The following is an 18701-nucleotide window of genomic DNA, read 5'->3' on the forward strand; positions in this document are numbered from 1 at the left end:
TAAGAAGGTGGAATCTTAATGAAAATTTTATTGAACTCTATTATCTTTTAAAGAATTTTAACATATATAACATATTATTGTTTTTACCTTATAACTATTATAAGATCATAATGATATTCATACGATCATAATTATTAATAGGATTTAGCTTTAATATCAAGGAGGTACTTATCAAAAAGTGCAATTTTTGGACCCGATCTCATTCATTTATACCTTAATATGATTTTTTCTTCCTTAGCAGCATTATTTGTACCTTCATCTAAGGTTCTAAATTGTTTTATGCACTTTTAATAATAGAAATCGAGATTTGGGTAAGTATTGAATTGGTATCTTAGTTTTTTTCTTATTAATTACCTTTTTAAACACTTCTTAAATGAAATTCATATATATATATATATATATATATATATATATATTTTCCCCTTTTTTTACTTTCTAATATCATTGTTTTTCTAGAAAGAATAATATTTTTCATTGGTAAGATATATGAAAGCGTCAGCACTTGACAGGGATATATGATGTAAAGTGTGCAGTGAGGCCAACAATTTTGATGACCAAATGACAAAGGATTGAAAATGATATTTCTTAAAATGAGATGCCTTCCAAGACAGCCAAATATGTCTAAACAGAGAGTCGAGTGGTTATTTCTCACCTGGGTCCTGATAGAATAGACGGCAACACAGGAGAGGCAAAACCCACATTAATCTCCCTCCGATGAACTGCTTCAGTCGCTCCTAGTCCTGATGAATTAAAGAAATTGTAGTCCAGATTATCTTCAACATCGATCACCCCCTCCAAGACCTTGATCACCATCGACATAGAAGGCCTTCTACCATTGTCATTTTGTAGACACCATGCAGCAAGCCTCATCAGCTCCACAGCTTCTTCTCCATGTAACTGCATATCCTCACTGTACTTATCCACCAAATCCAACATCTGATCTTCCTCAGCCTTTCTCTTAAAAAGACTTAACAAATATTTATCTTCCTCGGGCTGAGAGTGATCCAAATTTCTTCGCCCACACAAAATTTCCAGAGTCACAATACCAAAGCTGTAGACGTCCACTTTTTCTGTGATTGCGGAGATCAGCCATTCAGGAGCCATGTATCCTGGAGTTCCTCTCAAGGTTGTCACCACTTGGCTTTGGTCCCTGTCCATTAGCTTGGAGAGTCCGAAATCAGAAACTTTTGCATTGAAACTTTCGTCTAAAAGGATGTTCTGGGGTTTGATATCTAAGTGGATGATTTTCTGTCTGCATTCTTCGTGGAGATAGGATAGACCCTTTGCTATATCCAGGATGATCTTCCTCCTTGTTTGCCAATCAAGAGCAAGCTCTTTGTTTCTGTGGAAGATCCATTTATCCAAGGAGCCATTAAACATGTATTCATAAACCAAGCATCTATTTGATTTGTTGGCACAGTATCCTACCAGTCTCACCAAGTTCAAATGGTGAATGCCGCCTATGGTCTCAACCTCAGCTAAGAAATAATCCTTTGTCTGAGATAAACCATTGATACACTTCACAGCAACTTTTGTTCCATCTGTCAGAATCCCTTCAAAGACTGAACCAAATCCTCCTTTCCCAAGCTCCCGACTAAAATTTTCAGTGGCCACTATCAAGATTTCGTGAGAGAATCTAGTTGGCATCCCTGGTACTTGGAGCAGATCTTTATCCTCCCCGTCTTCCTTGACATCTTTTCCTTTCAAAATTAGATATCTTCCTATCATAATAACTATAAAAACCAGGCCCACGAAAGCTCCGAAAGGAGACAACAGCTGACTAATGATAGTCTCTGGACTTGAGGAAGATTGAGGACCCTCTGGATTTGAGGAAGATGGAGGATCCCCCGGATTTGAGATATTCTGCACCTTAATGAATGTCGTCAACCCCGGTGGATGAGCATCCTTCATCAGCGAAAATATTTCAGATAGTAGATAGCAAGCTCCGTGACTAGACCAAAAGACTGCAGCTTTGCAGGAGCAATTACTTAAACAGGCCTGCTTGCAACTTTCAATGTCGCTTTCTTTTTTATTAAAAATCTCAAACTTGTTTGGGAGAATAAGCGCGGACACTGTGCTTCTGAGCATAAGAAGACTCTGATAATGAGAAGCATTGCAGGATAGGGGTGTGATTTCTTTACACCCAAGATCAGGTTCCTCATCATTTACTGGCGTGAAATATCTTGTTTCTCCTGCAGTTGGTCCTGGACAAAAGCACTGCTGTTCTGAGCAAACTCCATATTTGCCACATATCATAGGGTATGCGCAGTTGAAGTCTCCAAGAAGGGGATTGAACAAAACCTTCCAAATGTCATTGAAAAACCCATAAAATGTCAAATAACCTTTGGGTTCCAACTTCATGTACTGAGCAGAAAATGGGCCAGGAAAAGAAAAAACGGGCTGAGCGGAGGGAAAGAGGAGACCTTCTTTCCTGAATATGACATATCTTGATTCTGTACCATTGTGATAACCATGAGAGTGAAAAAAATAGTTATGGGACCCAATAAGAGCAACCACACTATAGTTAGTGATGAAAAATGAAATCAAACCTTGAGACCAGTCTTTGTTGGATGCACTAGCTGTGAGTTTCTGATCGAAAACCAGAATCTGTCCTGGAACTAGACTGTCGGTTGGATGATCAAAAGACTGCCAGACAGATGCGTTATTGCTGTCAAACAGCACCAGGTTTCCTATCTCGGTCAAGTTTAAGCCCACAACAGACTTACCAGATGTGTTAGAGGACCAAACAAAAGTACCATCGGCATCTCTCAAGATCAAATCTCCATCTTGCGTGAGTTGCAAGGTTGCATCATCTCTAACCAGAAAGTTCTGATTAGCAGACCACACTACTTTTGGGTCTTGGACTTCTAGAAAATTGTGTATTCTGGCTGGTGGGAATATGAGGATAGCGAAAAGGTAACCTTCACAATTATAATTGCAGTAGAAGCCACATGCGAAACTCGCATTGATGCCTTGTCCAAGAAAGATTGGCCTTAGCGTGGAGTAATCTTCAGAATCAACACCAATATCTCGAGACCCATTATTAATCCATGAAGATGAAAGATTGGCAGCAGAGTCATAGGCTGTTAGGGCATTGACAGGGAGGGAAAAAGGAATAAAAAGAATATGACACCCAAGAAGACAACCCAGAATTCTGCTGATGCCCATAGCTTCAACGGACAAAAGGAAGTAAAAGAAGAAGATGTTATAATTATATAAATATACATGGAATAAAAATTATATGTTTATGTTTTCTATGGAGTCAGGGTATAATGCTTGGCTTCCTTGGTCGTTAACATTTAGGCATCTAAAATGGCATATGTCCAGCAATTTCAAGGTGTATTGAAACATGATGGATAGAAAGAAACAAATGATGAAGATTTGATAATATCGTGACAGTATACATATTGTTTAGGGAAGGTGACCAATGAGTTTTCCTATATATCGTCGTGTAATACTAAGGATGGACAGGAACAAATAATTGAGAATTGAGAATATCCTGGCATTTCACGATGGGGATGAGTTAATTTTCCAACTGTCATCATGTAGCCCCGACAACTTCAAATAGAGAAAGAAATTCTATTCACTCGCTGGTAACCTTGATGGACCTCTCTGTTGGTGTCGAGCCAACCAGAGTCAAGTCTGTCTACCTTCATTGGAGCCAGGAAGACTTCTGAAAAGGACATGTGGTGGGAAACCCCCCACAATCTCCAGATTTTTAATTAATTCCCCCAAAGTGAATTTTAATGACCCATCGTAGGCTTCCACCCCTGAAATAAAAGCCTATTTATCCATCAAATATCTTCATCACAAAATTCAGTTTATATCCCTACAAGAAATATGAATTTTTGTTTCTTACAATTACTTATTGATTTTGGTCATATGTGTAACCCTTGAGTGTTCAAAAGTTTGCACAATTGATCATGTGTACGACTAGTTGGACATCAATCTATAATCTTAAACATCGATCTATAATCTTAAAATTTAATTCCATTAAGTATTTTTTAAGTTAATGTTGTATTATCTAAAAATAATGCTACCAAATTGAATATTATGTAAGTTTTGAAAGAGATCAAAATATGTTATTATTGAAGAGATAAAAAATAGGACATTAATGAAGAGATTTATCAAAAATAAGTACGTAATTAAAGCATACATGCACACATGTATTGAATTAACAAAAAAATATGCAAAAAGATGCGATATCTATAGTGAAAGAAGAAGATTGAGAAAATATGACATTCCTTATTGATGATTGATGAATATTACTATACAAATAATGTTTGAAGGGATAAACCTCGACCATCTAAAATTTAGAGAACAAGTCTATTTTCTACTTTAATTCAAACTAATAATTATTATCTCCTATTCTAAGTTAATTGATAATAGATAAAGACTAATATTTAAATTAAAGATAAACATTAACATGCTCCCTCAAAATGGAGCTCCAATAGGAGATTCCAATTTTGGTCTTGAGAGAAAGAAAGTGATGACATTATAGCGGTTTTGTCAAAGCATCCAATAGTTAATCTTTTGATGACACATGAGCAACATGAAAAACACCATTTTGAATTTGATTACGAATGAAATGAAAATCCATGCCCACATGCTTCATGTGAGAGTGAGACAATGGGTTGGAGCACAACTGCATTGTACCAACATTGTCATAAAAATCATATATAGGTGGGTGATTAGAGCCAAAATATGTGCTCCAATGACACATATATTATATGATTTATGTAATATAAAAAACTCAAATCATCCAACTTAACTAAAATAAATGCTAAAACCCTAATTATGGATTTTATTTCTATTTTGAGCCTAATCCTAGGTTTAAGAGAAGAAAAAAATAATAAGTGCAAAAGTCATTATCAACTAAGGATGTAGAAGGGGTTAAACATGCATAACTGAGTGACTCAAACTTGTGAACCATGAAGAGTCTAAGCGGAGGACATGATGAGCAAATCATAGGCATGAAATACAAGCAATGAATGTTGTGGATTGAGATAGAGGGCAAGCAACAATAATGGAGGAGGTTTTTAAGCAAATGCAATCAAGTTTACATAGAAATTTGGAACTCAAAATCTAGCCATAGCATATATTCTAACTTTGAGGTAAAATTTGGAGTACTTTCCAATGTCATTTTTAGGCATGCTACATATTTTTTAAAGCTTAGGAAATCAGGAGTCCAACGCTTCAAATGATGTGCAAATCGGAACTAACAAAAAAGTTATGACAATTTGAAGACAATTGCACAGAGTTAAAGGACCATTTCGAAATTATTTCAAAATTCAACTTATGAATTGTAAATTCATTTCGAAATGACCCTAATTTCTAATTCACCCACTACTACTTTGATGTTTTGCCTCTACCTTTGGAGTTGCATTTTGGGCACTCCATCCGCCTTAAGTGGCCCCACATGACAAGAAATCATCTTTTTATTATTTTTTAGTCATTTTTAGGTACTTTTTATCTTTTTATTATCGAATAAATTATTGTTTTTAATTTCTTTGAAATCAAGAATGGTTATTTCTTATTCTTTTATGGCCTATGTAAGAACATGCCCATAAGAGGCTAAAAAACCATCTTAGGATGAAACATGAAAAAGTAGGGTTAGATCTAAAGGGAAACAACAAATGAAATGAGATTAATAATGAAATGAATGAAAGGTTAGAGGATTGGTATTAAGATCAAAATATCCTCTAAAGTTAGTTTGACTTAGGAGATGGTACAATTGTATATTCCTTAATACTAGGGATTCTTGATAATTCTTGATCCCTAGTTATCAAAGGTTTTGTCATTGTTATTTACCCTAAAACAAATATACATAGAGTGGTAAAAGCCTAAAAATTTTAGACCTAAACCTAGATTTCATGTCCATTCATCTATTAGGTAATTCAATGGAATAAAATATTAAAAGTTAGGATACGAATCAACTCTGAGGTATCGAACTCAGGTTGGTCTCGTTAGACCATACATTTTGATTACCCTAAGACTATTAAATCATATACCTATGTTTCGCTTAAAGATTTATGCTCGAAGTTGGATTATGGAACCCCACTCTTGATTAATTAAATTACAAATCAATAATTATTCTGTAATTTAAATAGGTTTATTTAGAATTTTTTTTCATATTTTATTTTGATTTATTTGAATTAGACAATTTTTTTTTTTTTTTTTTTTTTTTTTTACCTTTAACAAATAATTAATCATTTGAGTCTAAAAAACAAATAAACATATTATAGTTTATTTTAGAGGACAACCACCTAGAATACTACAAAGCCGTGATAACTCTATTTCTGGTTTTTCTTGGCCAGAGTTATCATGTATTTAAATTTTAGTATTTTATTTACAATAGAGATTTGCGGTCACAAACCTTTAGACGTTGAGTTTCAAAGCAATTACATTCCCTGTCAAGGAATGTAAAGGTCAACAATAACTTGCTGACTAAGGTTTAACAAATTATAGTTGAATTAATATTTTTGTTTTATTCAAACTTACAAAAAAAGCATAATATCTTCATATTTTTCTATTATAAAAAAAATGTTAAATATATTTTCATATAAAACGTATTTAATCTATGTACAAAAACAAAAATAACATTTTACATATTTCAAAATAACATATAAAAAAGGATATATATACATATATATTAACTAAAATTTTAAATTTGATGTTCATATTATTATTATTATTATTATTATTATTAATGTTTCAATTTGATTATTTTTTTTAATTTCTAATTTATGTAAAATTCTTGTTCCAAAGTTTGTTTCTTGGAATTTGCTACTTTTACTAATTCGTTTAAAATGAATTTCTCCAAAACTTATTCTTTTTATTTACACAAATATATTTTCTTACCATTATTATTATAATATTATATTATCTTTATTATGTTACCTTTGTAAGAAGTTTTAGGACTACAACCATCCCATGTGCTACAATGCATTCTTTACATTCTTTTTCTTCTTCTTCCTCTTTTTATTATTATTATTATTATTATTATATATTTTTTTCACTCTCCCATGACATAACCGTGCACTCCCATCCTTTTTCACTTTTATATAATTTCTTTTATGTACATTTTATATTTTTCCACACATTTTCTCAATATCTTCATTAACTTTAGAGCTCCATATCATTACAACCTCTGAGTGGTTACCAAACCTTGAGTTCTAGCCAATGGAAAAGTTTCTTAGGTGTATTTTCCAAGTAAGTATCTTTCACATATATAATTGATCTGAATGATTCATAGATGACAATCCTTATACCATTTTTTTTCTTACTCAACAATTTCAATCCTCTTAAATTAAGTTATCGATATTTTAAGTTGTAAATCTAAGAGAGAACATTGGTGCAAAATGTTAGGGGTTTTAATTACAAAAACATTCTATTTCTTGTCATTAGCACATTTGCAATGAAGTTGACATATTGATATTTTGTTGAGAGAATTTGAAGATAATAGCTCTTTTTAAAAAATTAATCCAAATTTAATGTATTGTTTTTCATGATAGACACATAATAACCATTGGAAATAAATTGATATCTTTCATTTTTTGAATTAATTAAGATTTCACCTTTGCCTTTTATAAAACTTTTAGATACATCTAAAAGTAAGATAATGATCACTTTTGGATTCATCAAGTTCTAATTAAGAAAATATTTTTGAAGCCACATATATGATTGCTTGCACCAATGAGAGGATACCATGCATCTTTCTTCATTTTCCTTTATATTTTATATGCCAACAATGAAATATGTTCTTCTTGACTTGTTTTTTTTTTCAACATAATTGACTTTTCTTTCCATATTATCAGTAGTATTTTTATTTCATACACGTAATGAGCAAATTTTTTACTATTATAATGTTGAATTTGAGATTTCTCATACCTTTTTCTTTCATCTCATGGCTACTTTTTTATGGCCTTCCTCTACAACCTTCGGCACATCTTGCCAACTAAGTAAAGTATTCATATTCATACTCCAATTGTTGTAATTATGTTTGTTCAATTGAAGGACTATAACAAATACATCCTACTTGTCATCTTTTTTATTTTTTATTTTTTATTTATGAATAGTGGGAAAGGTGGAGAGGGAATGGTGAATTGAGGATAAAACCAATTATCATTTCAATTTTAATGAGATGAGAAATTGACTAGGAAAATGATTTGGAGTTCTTAGTCCAATAATATAAATTGAAATTTCCAATTTGTACAAGAGAGAAATTAAAGTACTGATTTAATGGGAAAAAAAATGAAAAATATATTTCGATTAAAATTCATTTAAAAATCAATTTGAAGATTGAGTTTAAGCACCATTTCAATTTTTCATAGTAAAATTTGAGGCACAATGTTTAAGAGAACATCTTTTAGTTGTTTTCAGTTCTTTCTACTTGTTTTCTAAGGATTATTTTCAAAAATAATTATATAAATATGAAGTATGATTAAAAATAAGACAATAAATGTAAAAATTATTTATAAAACATGTTTTAAAACATAAGAAACAATTTAAGAATAACATTTAGGTTCAAAAACAAACATTTATTCATTCTACAAAACAATACATAACATTTTTTTAAAACTATTTTCAAGAAGCATTTTTCCAAATTGTTTTCGAAAACACTTCTGAATAGAGCCTGAAATTCTTGATTTTGCCCCACTAAAATTGATTCCAAAGAGAAAAGTTATGGCTAAAGGTCTCATCTACTTGCATATTATCTGAAGCTTTCAAAATTATCTTTACACACCAAGCACAACCTTTTAATAATTGGGAACACTTGAAATGTATCATCAATACTTCTCATAAAATCAAATGAATGTGCTTGTATATGGAGTATATATGTATTGTGATACTAGAGAACAAAATTAAGGGATTCGAAATGTGAAGTGAATTGTTCTCTTTTCAGAATAAGATACATGGATGCCTATGTTAGAAACCACTTATTAAATGATGAAGACGTACATTTTTTTCCCTTGTGGGATCAATGTGCAGATACCTTGGATAATATAAATTAAAACAAGTATTGTTTTAACGTTTGTTCATTCTGTTTTACTTGTACAATCTGAAGATGGTTATGCACCAATAAACTAGCAGACGCGCAAGGATGAGGAGGTAGCTATATGTAAAGTGGAAGCATGCAGTACAATTTGTTCAGACTTTGAAAGAATATTTGAGCAGCTTATGAACAAATCCTTGGCAGTTGCACGCCTAGTAGATTTGGCTTAATGTTTTTACACTGTGACATGGCAGGGCCTTCGTTTCCATTGTATTCCAAGTTGATGTCACCAAGTTCGACGTCATGGCATGGTACTCCCTGGCTGCAAATAAGCTTGACAGCAACCTGAGTTGAGGTGGTGCCCCGGATATTTCTGAAGCTAACATTGCTGATCTTAATGCGTGATGGACTCTGAAAGCAACGGTAAGTTAAGTTGCGGGCCGATGGAAGTGAAGGGAAAAAGAGGGAAAATAAGTAATAAAAATGGCATTTTTCATTTCCTTCAAAAGTACCTTCAAGTTGCATTGGTTATGGGGGCAGTACTCTTGATCTATGATTATGGGATTGCCAACATTATTCATGACAATATCTTCAAAATGCATTTCAGAGGCAGTGCCTTGATGGGAAGCAGGCCATGTCTTCACTCTCACGCCATTCTGGGTGTTGGTGAGGGTGCAGTTCTTGACACTAATGCCAACCACAGGTTCTTCGTTGGGGTACTTTCCTAGACTTCCCACGCTGATGCCATGGCCAGGTCCGCAGGTTACTCTTTGGATATTAATTTGCTCACTGCCGTCACCAATTGAGACACAATCATCTCCGGTTTCTATGGTTGAATCGGTGATATTGATCCCCGAGGAACGTCCAATGTGAATTCCATCTGTGTTAAGGCTCTCTTGTGGTGCACTGATTACAATGTTGTAGAAAGTTAAATTCTTGCACCCCAAAAGATTAATATGAAACTGCTTGCTGTCTCTTGAAGTTATGTCCTTGACCATGCTATTGGTGATGAAGTTGAACCTCAGATTCTGTTATAGATATTTCAAGTAAAAAAAAGAGACACCAAAGCTTATAGTGTTAGTGTTCTCATTATGCACACAAACGGAAAGAATTACATAAGCATACATATACAGGAACTTACAATGGGAAGTTGGTTGCAATATGCAGAACTGAGGCATTTTGTGCCCCATACAATTTTTCCTTGACCATCAAAAACTCCATCACCAGACAATGTGAACTGGTCGATTTGTTGAAACGTAATCCAACCAGCTTCAGCCCTGAACCTGCTGGTATCCACCGGGGCCATCACAGTGCCTTGGACAACGAAATTAATAGGAGCCTTGCAAGGGCCTGCGATGATTATTTGCCCCAGCGCATATGTCCCATCTGGAATCATAACTGTACTTGCCACAGGCGATGAACAAGCGTCTCCCCAAGCTTTAAGTAAGGCCTAAGAAAACATTCAATATAGAACCCATTTAGTATAAATTCAAGTTTAACACGTCTTACTATATTATAATTGCATCGTCGTCACCTGGCTGATATCGGAGTTTCCATCAGTCCTGGCACCATATTTGGTAACGTCAAAAATGATATCACCAGACACTTCTGCAGCAGATGCTAGCAATAGCAGAAGAGAGGTTGTTGCGATATTCAATTTCAGGCCCATCTTTTCCTTGTCCCTCTCTTCCGCTTTGTTTGGTAAAACTCGTAAGAAATTGACAATGGTGAAACCTCATTCTTCTCAAGCCATTTTATAGTGTGATTGGAGAAGCTCTTTGCCAATAAAACCTTTAACCAATTGCTAGGCTTTATTGTTTCAATTTGGTTGCGACGTTAATTTTGGGTTAATTTTCTCCTCTAATTAGCTTTCACGTTCTCAAACTTTACATGGGAAACTCATTAATACTCTAAATCCTTTTTTCTGGTTTTTAACTAATCCCAACCACTCAACAACTAGGTAAAAATATTTAAGTGCAAAGAACAGTTGATATCATGGTTTTCCTTAATTGTAGAGGAAATCTTATCAGCAGCTTACATATAGTTGTGAAGGTGGCCTTTGAAAAGCTTGCTCCAAGTAAAAACAATGTTTAGGTATACATTTTTTATTTCATGGTCCATTTTTGATTTCATTGATTGGTTGGGTTGTAAGTAAGGGATTTTTTTTGCATTTTTCTTCTCCCTTTGGCCTTGTTGCCTTGTATACTTCGTGTATACTTTTAGGTGTACTTCAGACTTTCTTAATACAATTGCTGTTACTTATAAAAAAAAAAAAAAACAATGTTTAGGTATACATGCCATTTAAAACCTGGATTGTACCACATAATTTGATAAGTTTGGTATTTTCCCCCACATTTTCTCAATTTCTTCAATAACTTTAAAGATTCAAATCATTACAACCTAGAGTGGTTACCAAACCTTGAGTTCTAGGCTTTGGAAAACTTTCTTGAGCTTGTTTTCCAAGTAAGTGTCCTTCACATATATAAAGGATACGAATGATCTATAGAGGGCAATTCTTATACCATTTTTTTATTGCTCAACAATTTTAACTCTAATAAATTAAGATATCGATATCTTAAGTGGCGAATCTAAGAGGGAACATTGACCCAAAATCTTAGGGTTTTTTATTATAAAAACATTCTAGTTCTTGTCATGAGCACCCAGCTATATCCATGGTCATATATTAATGTTCCAAAGTTGTCAATGTAGGTTAACGTTGATGTTTCATTGTCAATGTACATCTTCTTATTATCGTCAATATGTATATATATTGACCTAATTTTATGAGTCAATATAATATTACATTGACTACTACTTTTTTGTCAAGTCTTTATTGATATTTTTTTTTCAAAATTTCTACCACAAAAAAATTATTTATGTTAAAATAATATATTATTATGTTAATTTGTTTAAAGAGTTAATTCTATCACATACCTATTAAACCACATGTTAATAAATAAATTTTATTCTCCATAAATTAATATATAAAATTGAATCCACTCAACTGTTCATAAAAGTAATTCTCATACCCAATAAATTATTTACATATAATATTACAATCAATATCCAAAATTAAGCTATGATAAATATGTTCAAAGAAATTAATCTCAATGTTTTAAAAACCGGACCGATGATCGAACCGGAAAAGTTATCGGTTCATAGTTCACTGGTTGGATCGGCGATCGAACCGTCATTGAACCGGTGATGTAATAAATAATTAAATATATAATTTATATATTATATAAAATTAAAAATAATTATAAAAATTAAAAATATATAAAATTACAAATTTTAATAATGTTTGGTTTTTATATTTGGTATATTAAATTAAATTAAATGATAAAGTTTAATATTTTAAATTTGATTAAATAGAAATATGTAATATTTAAGAAAGAATATATATTTAAGATGAAAAAATTTATAATATTTAATTTTATCTTTTTGTCTTTGTATTTTATTGTTTTAAAATTATTATATTAATTAATTTATATTATTTTTTATAATTATTATTATATTATTATTATAAAAATAAACATGAATTTAAATATTTACATTTTTTTTAAAGATTTTATATGATAAAAATTTGAAATAAAATCAAATTCCGTGCTTCCAACCCTCAAGAGGCAATGTTTTCCTCAAATGAGTCTCATTCCCAATCCCACATCGGAAGCACATGAATTTTATGTGCTCCATGTGCTCTATAAATAGCTTCCCACTTGCCTTCAATCCAAACAAGCCAGCAAGCTGGGCCTTGAAGCTTAGCCCGGAAGCATGGCCCAATTTGAAGTGTTATTTTAAAATAAAAAATGGCAGCAAATTGGGCTTTTGTGGGCATGGTCCAAATAAAAGTGTTAATTTTATCTTTGGACTAGGTCTAGGGACTTGGAAAAGGGAAAACCTTAGGTTGGGCCTGGAATGGGCCTTTTACATGGTAAACAAAAAATTGTTTTTAAGGTGCAACCGGTTTGCAAAAATTCGGACGGTTTGTCCGGTTCGACGGTTCAACCGTGGGTTTGAACGGTTCAATGCCAATTTGACCACAAACGGTTCATTGAAACGGATTGAATCGAAAAGTTCACCGGTCGACGGTTCGATCGGTTGGGCCAGCTGATCCGGTCCGGTTTTTAAAATCATGATTAATCTTAAATCATACATGTGTGATTGAATAAATAATTTAGTCTATATTCAAAGTTTGATTAAGTTGTTATAGACATTAAGAGTTTTTCAAACAAAACTTACATGAAATGAAACCAAAGAAAATCTTAACAATGAAAATAACCAAAACAAGCATTCATTAACCAAAACAATCATAGAGTGGTCAAATATGATCAAGGAAATATAGGAAGATATGATTTTATTTCATCAAACAATGAAGGAATATGGAAAACCTCATATTATTGAAGAGGACACAAAAGAGGGCACAGATGAAGACACAATAAAAGGAGAAGATACAAGTAATCTCAAATTCAATGCTATAATTGAAAAAAAAAATGTCATTATGTATATGAATTTAGAAGTGTTGCTAACAGTATGGAAAGAAAAACCAATTATGTTGGAAAAAAATCAAGGACCTACTTTATTGTTGGCATATAAAATATGAAGTGAGGAGAAAAATACATAATATCCTCACATCCATGCATTGCTATAGGTGGTTTTAGAACTATTTTCTTAGAACTTAATGAATATGCATGGGAAAGTAGTCATGCAACTTTTGAAGATGTGTCCAAAATTTTTGTGAAGGGCAAAGGTGAGATCTTAGTTTTTTTGAAAAATAGGGGACATGAATTTATTCCAAATATCTATCATAACCCAAACATGAAAAACGTACAATATATTAAGTTTGGATCAACTTTGAGAAAAGAGCGATGAGATTCATAGGATCGAAGTCTCCCGATAGGATATCATTATGTCAACTTTATTTCAAATGTGTCTATGACAAGAAAAAGAATATGGTTACTAAACAATCAAAATTATGTTGTATTTAAAATTCCTAACATTTGCTGTCAATGATCCCTCTTGGATTTGCCACTTAAGATATTGACATCTTAAATTAGGCGGATTGAAATTGTTAAGTGAGAAAAAAATGATTCAAGGATAGTCTTTCTATAGATTACTCAGTGAAGGATGCTCACTTCAACCACATGCCCAGAAAAATTTTCCAAAGCCTAGAGTGCGCTGAAGGTTTGGTAACCAAACAAAGTTGTAATTAATGGTCTGGAGCTCTCTTGAAAATAAATAAATAAAATTTCAAGGGTTCTTTTAATGGAAAAATAGTTGAAATAAGAAAAAAAAAATGATGAAGTTCATTTGTTCAATAAAAAAAAAAAAGGAAAAAAATATAAGTACAAAGAAGCAAAGTGATTTCAAATTTTATGATTTTTTTTAATAGTTGGATCACTTTTTGAATTTCAAAATGAAAATGAGTGATGCATATGTATCAATTGTTGCTTTTCTTGGGATTTGTTTACTTCAAAGTTATTTTTTTTTATAGGAAAATACAAATAGTTTATAAAAAAAAAAAAAAAATCATATTTGAAGAATTTCAATATTAGTTAGTAAAGGGAGAAAGGAAAGAAACGAGAGATCGTGTTATACTTTATTTTTAATGTTTTTTCTCAATGACATTAAAAACGTGAAATCTTAATGAAAATTTTGTTGAACTCTATTATCTTTTAAAAGATTTTAACATATATAACATATTATTGTTTTTACCTTATAATTATTATCAAACCATACTGATATTCATACTATCATAATTATTAATAGGATTTAGCTTTAACATCAAGGAGGCACTTATCGAAAAGTGCAACTTTTGCACCTAATCTCATTCATTTGTACCTCCTTAACAACATTATTTGTACCTTCATCTAAGGTTCTACATTGTTTTATGCGCTTTAACTTAATAATAGAAATCGAGAGTTCAGTAGGTATTGAATTGGTATATTAATTTTTTTTTTAATAATTACATTTTTAAACACTTCTTAAGTGAAATTCATATATATATTTTTTCCTTTTTTTTTTTTTAACTTTCTAATATCATTGTTTTTCTAGAAAGAATAATATTTTTCATTGGTAAGATATATGAAAGCGTCAGCCTGCACTTGACAGGGATATATGAATGTAAAGTGTGCAGTGAGGCCAACAATTTTGATGACCAAATGACAAAGGATTGAAAATGATATTTCTTAAAATGAGATGCCTTCCAAGACAGCCAAATATGTCTGAACAGAGAGTCGAGTGGTTATTTCTCACCTGGGTCCTGATAGAATAGACGGCAACACAGGAGAGGCAAAACCCACATTAATCTCCCTCCGATGAACTGCTTCAGTCGCTCCTAGTCCTGATGAATTCAAGAAATTATAGTCCAGATTATCTTCAACATCGATCACCCCCTCCACGACCTTGATCACCATCGACATAGAAGGCCTTCTACCATTGTCATTTTGTAGACACCATGCAGCAAGCATCATCAGCTCCACAGCTTCTTCTCCATGTAACTGCATATCCTCACTGTACTTATCCACCAAATCCAACATCTGATCTTCCTCAGCCTTTCTCTTAAAAAGACTTAACAAATATTTATCTTCCTCGGGCTGAGAGTGATCCAAATTTCTTCGCCCACACAAAATTTCCAGAGTCACAATACCAAAGCTATAGACGTCCACTTTTTCTGTGATTGCGGAGATCAGCCATTCAGGAGCCATATATCCTGGAGTTCCTCTCAAGGTTGTCACAACTTGGCTTTGGTCCCTGTCCATTAGCTTGGACAGTCCGAAATCAGAAACTTTTGCATTGAAACTTTCGTCTAAAAGGATGTTCTGGGGTTTGATATCTAAGTGGATGATTTTCTGTCTGCATTCTTCGTGGAGATAGGATAGACCCTTTGCTATATCCAGGATGATCTTCCTCCTTGTTTGCCAATCAAGAGCAAGCTCTTTGTTTCTGTGGAAGATCCATTTATCCAAGGAGCCATTAAACATGTATTCATAAACCAAGCATCTATTTGATTTGTTGGCACAGTATCCTACCAGTCTCACCAAGTTCAAATGGTGAATGCCGCCTATGGTCTCAACCTCAGCTAAGAAATAATCCTTTGTCTGAGATAAACCATTGATACACTTCACAGCAACTTTTGTTCCATCTGTCAGAATCCCTTCAAAGACTGAACCAAATCCTCCTTTCCCAAGCTCCCGACTAAAATTTTCAGTGGCCGCTACCAAGATTTCGTGAGAGAATCTAGTTGGCATCCCTGGTACTTGGAGCAGATCTTTATCCTCCCCGTCTTCCTTGACGTCTTTTCCTTTCAAAATTAGATATCTTCCTATGATAATAACTATAAAAACCAGGCCCACGAAAGCTCCCAAAGTAGACAACAACTGCCTAATGATAGTCTCTGGACTTGAGGAAGATTGAGGACCCTCTGGATTTGAGGAAGATGGAGGACCCTCTGGATTTGAGGAAGATGGAGGACCCTCTGGATTTGAGGAAGATGGAGGCTCCCCTGGATTTGAGATATTCTGCACCTTAATGAATGTCGTCCACCCCTGTAGACGAGCATCCTTCATCAGCGAAAATATTTCAGATAGTAGATAGCAAGCTCCACCATTCTCCACACCAGACAAAAAGACTGCAGCTTTGCAGGAGAAATTACTTAAACAGGCCTGCTTGCAACTTTCAATGTCACTTTCTGTTTCATTACCAATCTCAGTCTTATTTAATTGGAGAATAAGCGCGGACGTTGTGCTTCTGAGCATAAGAAGACTCTGATAATGAGAAGCATTGCAAGATAGGGGTGTGATTTCTTTACACCCAAGGTCAGGTTCCTCATCATTTACTGGCGTGAAATATCTTGTTTCTCCTGCAGTTGGCCCTGGACAAAAGCACTGCTGTTTTGAGCAAACTCCATATTTGCCACATATCATAGGGTATGCACAGTTTAACTCTCCCAGAAGGGGATTGAACAAAACCTTCCAAATGTCATTGACAAACCCATAAAATGTCAAATGACCTTTGGGTTCCAACTTCATGTACTGAGCAGAAAATGAGTTATCAATCTCAAAAAGGGCCGTGTCGGGGAGGAAAAAGAGGCCTTCATTCTTGAATATGAGATATCTTGGTTCTGTATTACTGCTGTTATAAAGACGCAAAGCAAAATAGTTCTGGGGTGGATTGGACTCAATACGAGCAGCCACACCATATTCAGTGACAACCAATGAAATCAAACCTTGTGACCAATCCTTGTTGGATACAGTAGCTATGAGTTTCTGACCCAAAACCAGAATCTGCCCCGGAACTAGACTGTCGGTTGGATGATCAAAAGACTGCCAGACAGATGCGTTATTGCTGTCAAACAGCACCAGGTTTCCTGTTTCGGTCAAGTTTAAGCCCACAACAGACTTACCATATGTATAAGTGCACCAAACTAAAGTACCATCGGCATCTCTCAAGATCAAATCTCCATCTTGCGTGAGTTGCAAGGTTGCATCATCTCTAACCAGAAAGTTCTGATTAGCAGACCACACTACTTTTGGGTTTCGGACTTCTGGATAATTGTATTTTCCGGGTGGTGGGAATATGAGGATAGCGAAAAGGTAACCTTCACAATTATAATTGCAGTAGAAGCCACATGCGAAACTCGCATTGATGCCTTGTCCAAGAAAGATTGGCCTTAGCGTGGAGTAATCTTCAGAATCAACACCAATATCTCGAGACCCATTATTAATCCATGAAGATGAAAGATTGGCAGCAGAGTCATAGGCTGTTAGGGCATTGACAGGGAGGGAAAAAGGAATAAAAAGAATATGACACCCAAGAAGACAACCCAGAATTCTGCTGATGCCCATAGCTTCAACGGACAAAAGGAAGTAAAAGAAGAAGATGTTATAATTATATAAATATACATGGAATAAAAATTATATGTTTATGTTTTCTATAGAGTCAGGGTACAATGCTAGGCTTCCTTGGTCGTTAACATCTAGGCATCTAAAATGGTATATGTCCAGCAATTTCAAGGTGTATTGAAACATGATGGATAGAAAGAAACAAATGATGAAGATTTGATAATATCGTGACAGTATACGTATTATTTGGGGAAGGTGCTGAGAATATCCTGGCATTTCACGATGGGGATGAGTTAATTTTCCAATTGTCATCATGTAGCCCCGACAACTTCAAATAGAGAAAGAAATTCTATTCACTCGCTGGTAACCTTGATGGACCTCTCGACCCAACCAGAGTCAAGTCCGTCAACCTTCATTGGAGCAGGAGGACTTCTGAAAAGGACACGTGGGGAAATCCCCACAATCTCCAGATTTTTAATTAATTCCCCCAAAGTGAATTTTAATGACCCATCGTAGGCTTCCACCCCTGAAAAATAAACCTATATATCCATCAAATATCTTCATCACAAAATTCAGTTTATATCCCTACAAGAAATATGAATTTTTGTTTCTTACAATACTTATTGATTTTGGTCATATGTGTAACCCTTGAGTGTTCAAAAGTTTGCACAATTGATCACGTGTACGACTAGTTGGACATCAATCTATAATCTTAAACATCGATCTATAATCTTAAAATTTAATTCCATTAAGTATTTTTTAAGTTAATGTTGTATTATCTAAAAATAATGCTACCAAATTGAATATTATGTAAGTTTTGAAAGAGATCAAAATATGTTATTATTGAAGAGATAAAAAATAGGACA

At 33.6% G+C, this 18701-nt stretch overlaps 3 protein-coding genes across 3 annotated transcripts; all 3 read right to left on the reverse strand.

Annotated features, from left to right (window-relative positions):
- Window positions 1–648: 648 nt before the first annotated feature.
- Window positions 649–3168, reverse strand: LOC100254081 (G-type lectin S-receptor-like serine/threonine-protein kinase SD2-5). Its single transcript, XM_010658861.1, has 3 exons — window positions 2550–3168; window positions 2074–2453; window positions 649–2040 (listed from the first exon to the last, which is right to left on the reverse strand). The coding sequence occupies exons 1-3, from the start codon at window positions 3166–3168 to the stop codon at window positions 649–651; spliced, it is 2391 nt and encodes a 796-aa protein (XP_010657163.1).
- A 6010-nt stretch (window positions 3169–9178) lies between these two features.
- Window positions 9179–10691, reverse strand: LOC100264306 (exopolygalacturonase). The gene is made up of 4 exons (XM_002282558.4): window positions 10530–10691; window positions 10137–10445; window positions 9508–10023; window positions 9179–9406 (listed from the first exon to the last, which is right to left on the reverse strand). Exons 1-4 carry the CDS (start codon window positions 10662–10664, stop codon window positions 9179–9181), a joined length of 1188 nt encoding a protein of 395 aa, XP_002282594.1. The 5' UTR covers window positions 10665–10691.
- Window positions 10692–15243: 4552 nt separating this feature from the next.
- LOC100259197 (G-type lectin S-receptor-like serine/threonine-protein kinase SD2-5) lies at window positions 15244–17838 on the reverse strand. The gene is made up of 2 exons (XM_059741265.1): window positions 16467–17838; window positions 15244–16388 (listed from the first exon to the last, which is right to left on the reverse strand). Exons 1-2 carry the CDS (start codon window positions 17836–17838, stop codon window positions 15244–15246), a joined length of 2517 nt encoding a protein of 838 aa, XP_059597248.1.
- Between the last annotated feature and the right edge of the window lie 863 nt (window positions 17839–18701).

This window comes from Vitis vinifera, chromosome 12, assembly GCF_030704535.1.
Source record: "Vitis vinifera cultivar Pinot Noir 40024 chromosome 12, ASM3070453v1".
In the NCBI taxonomy this organism is placed as follows: domain Eukaryota; kingdom Viridiplantae; phylum Streptophyta; class Magnoliopsida; order Vitales; family Vitaceae; genus Vitis; species Vitis vinifera.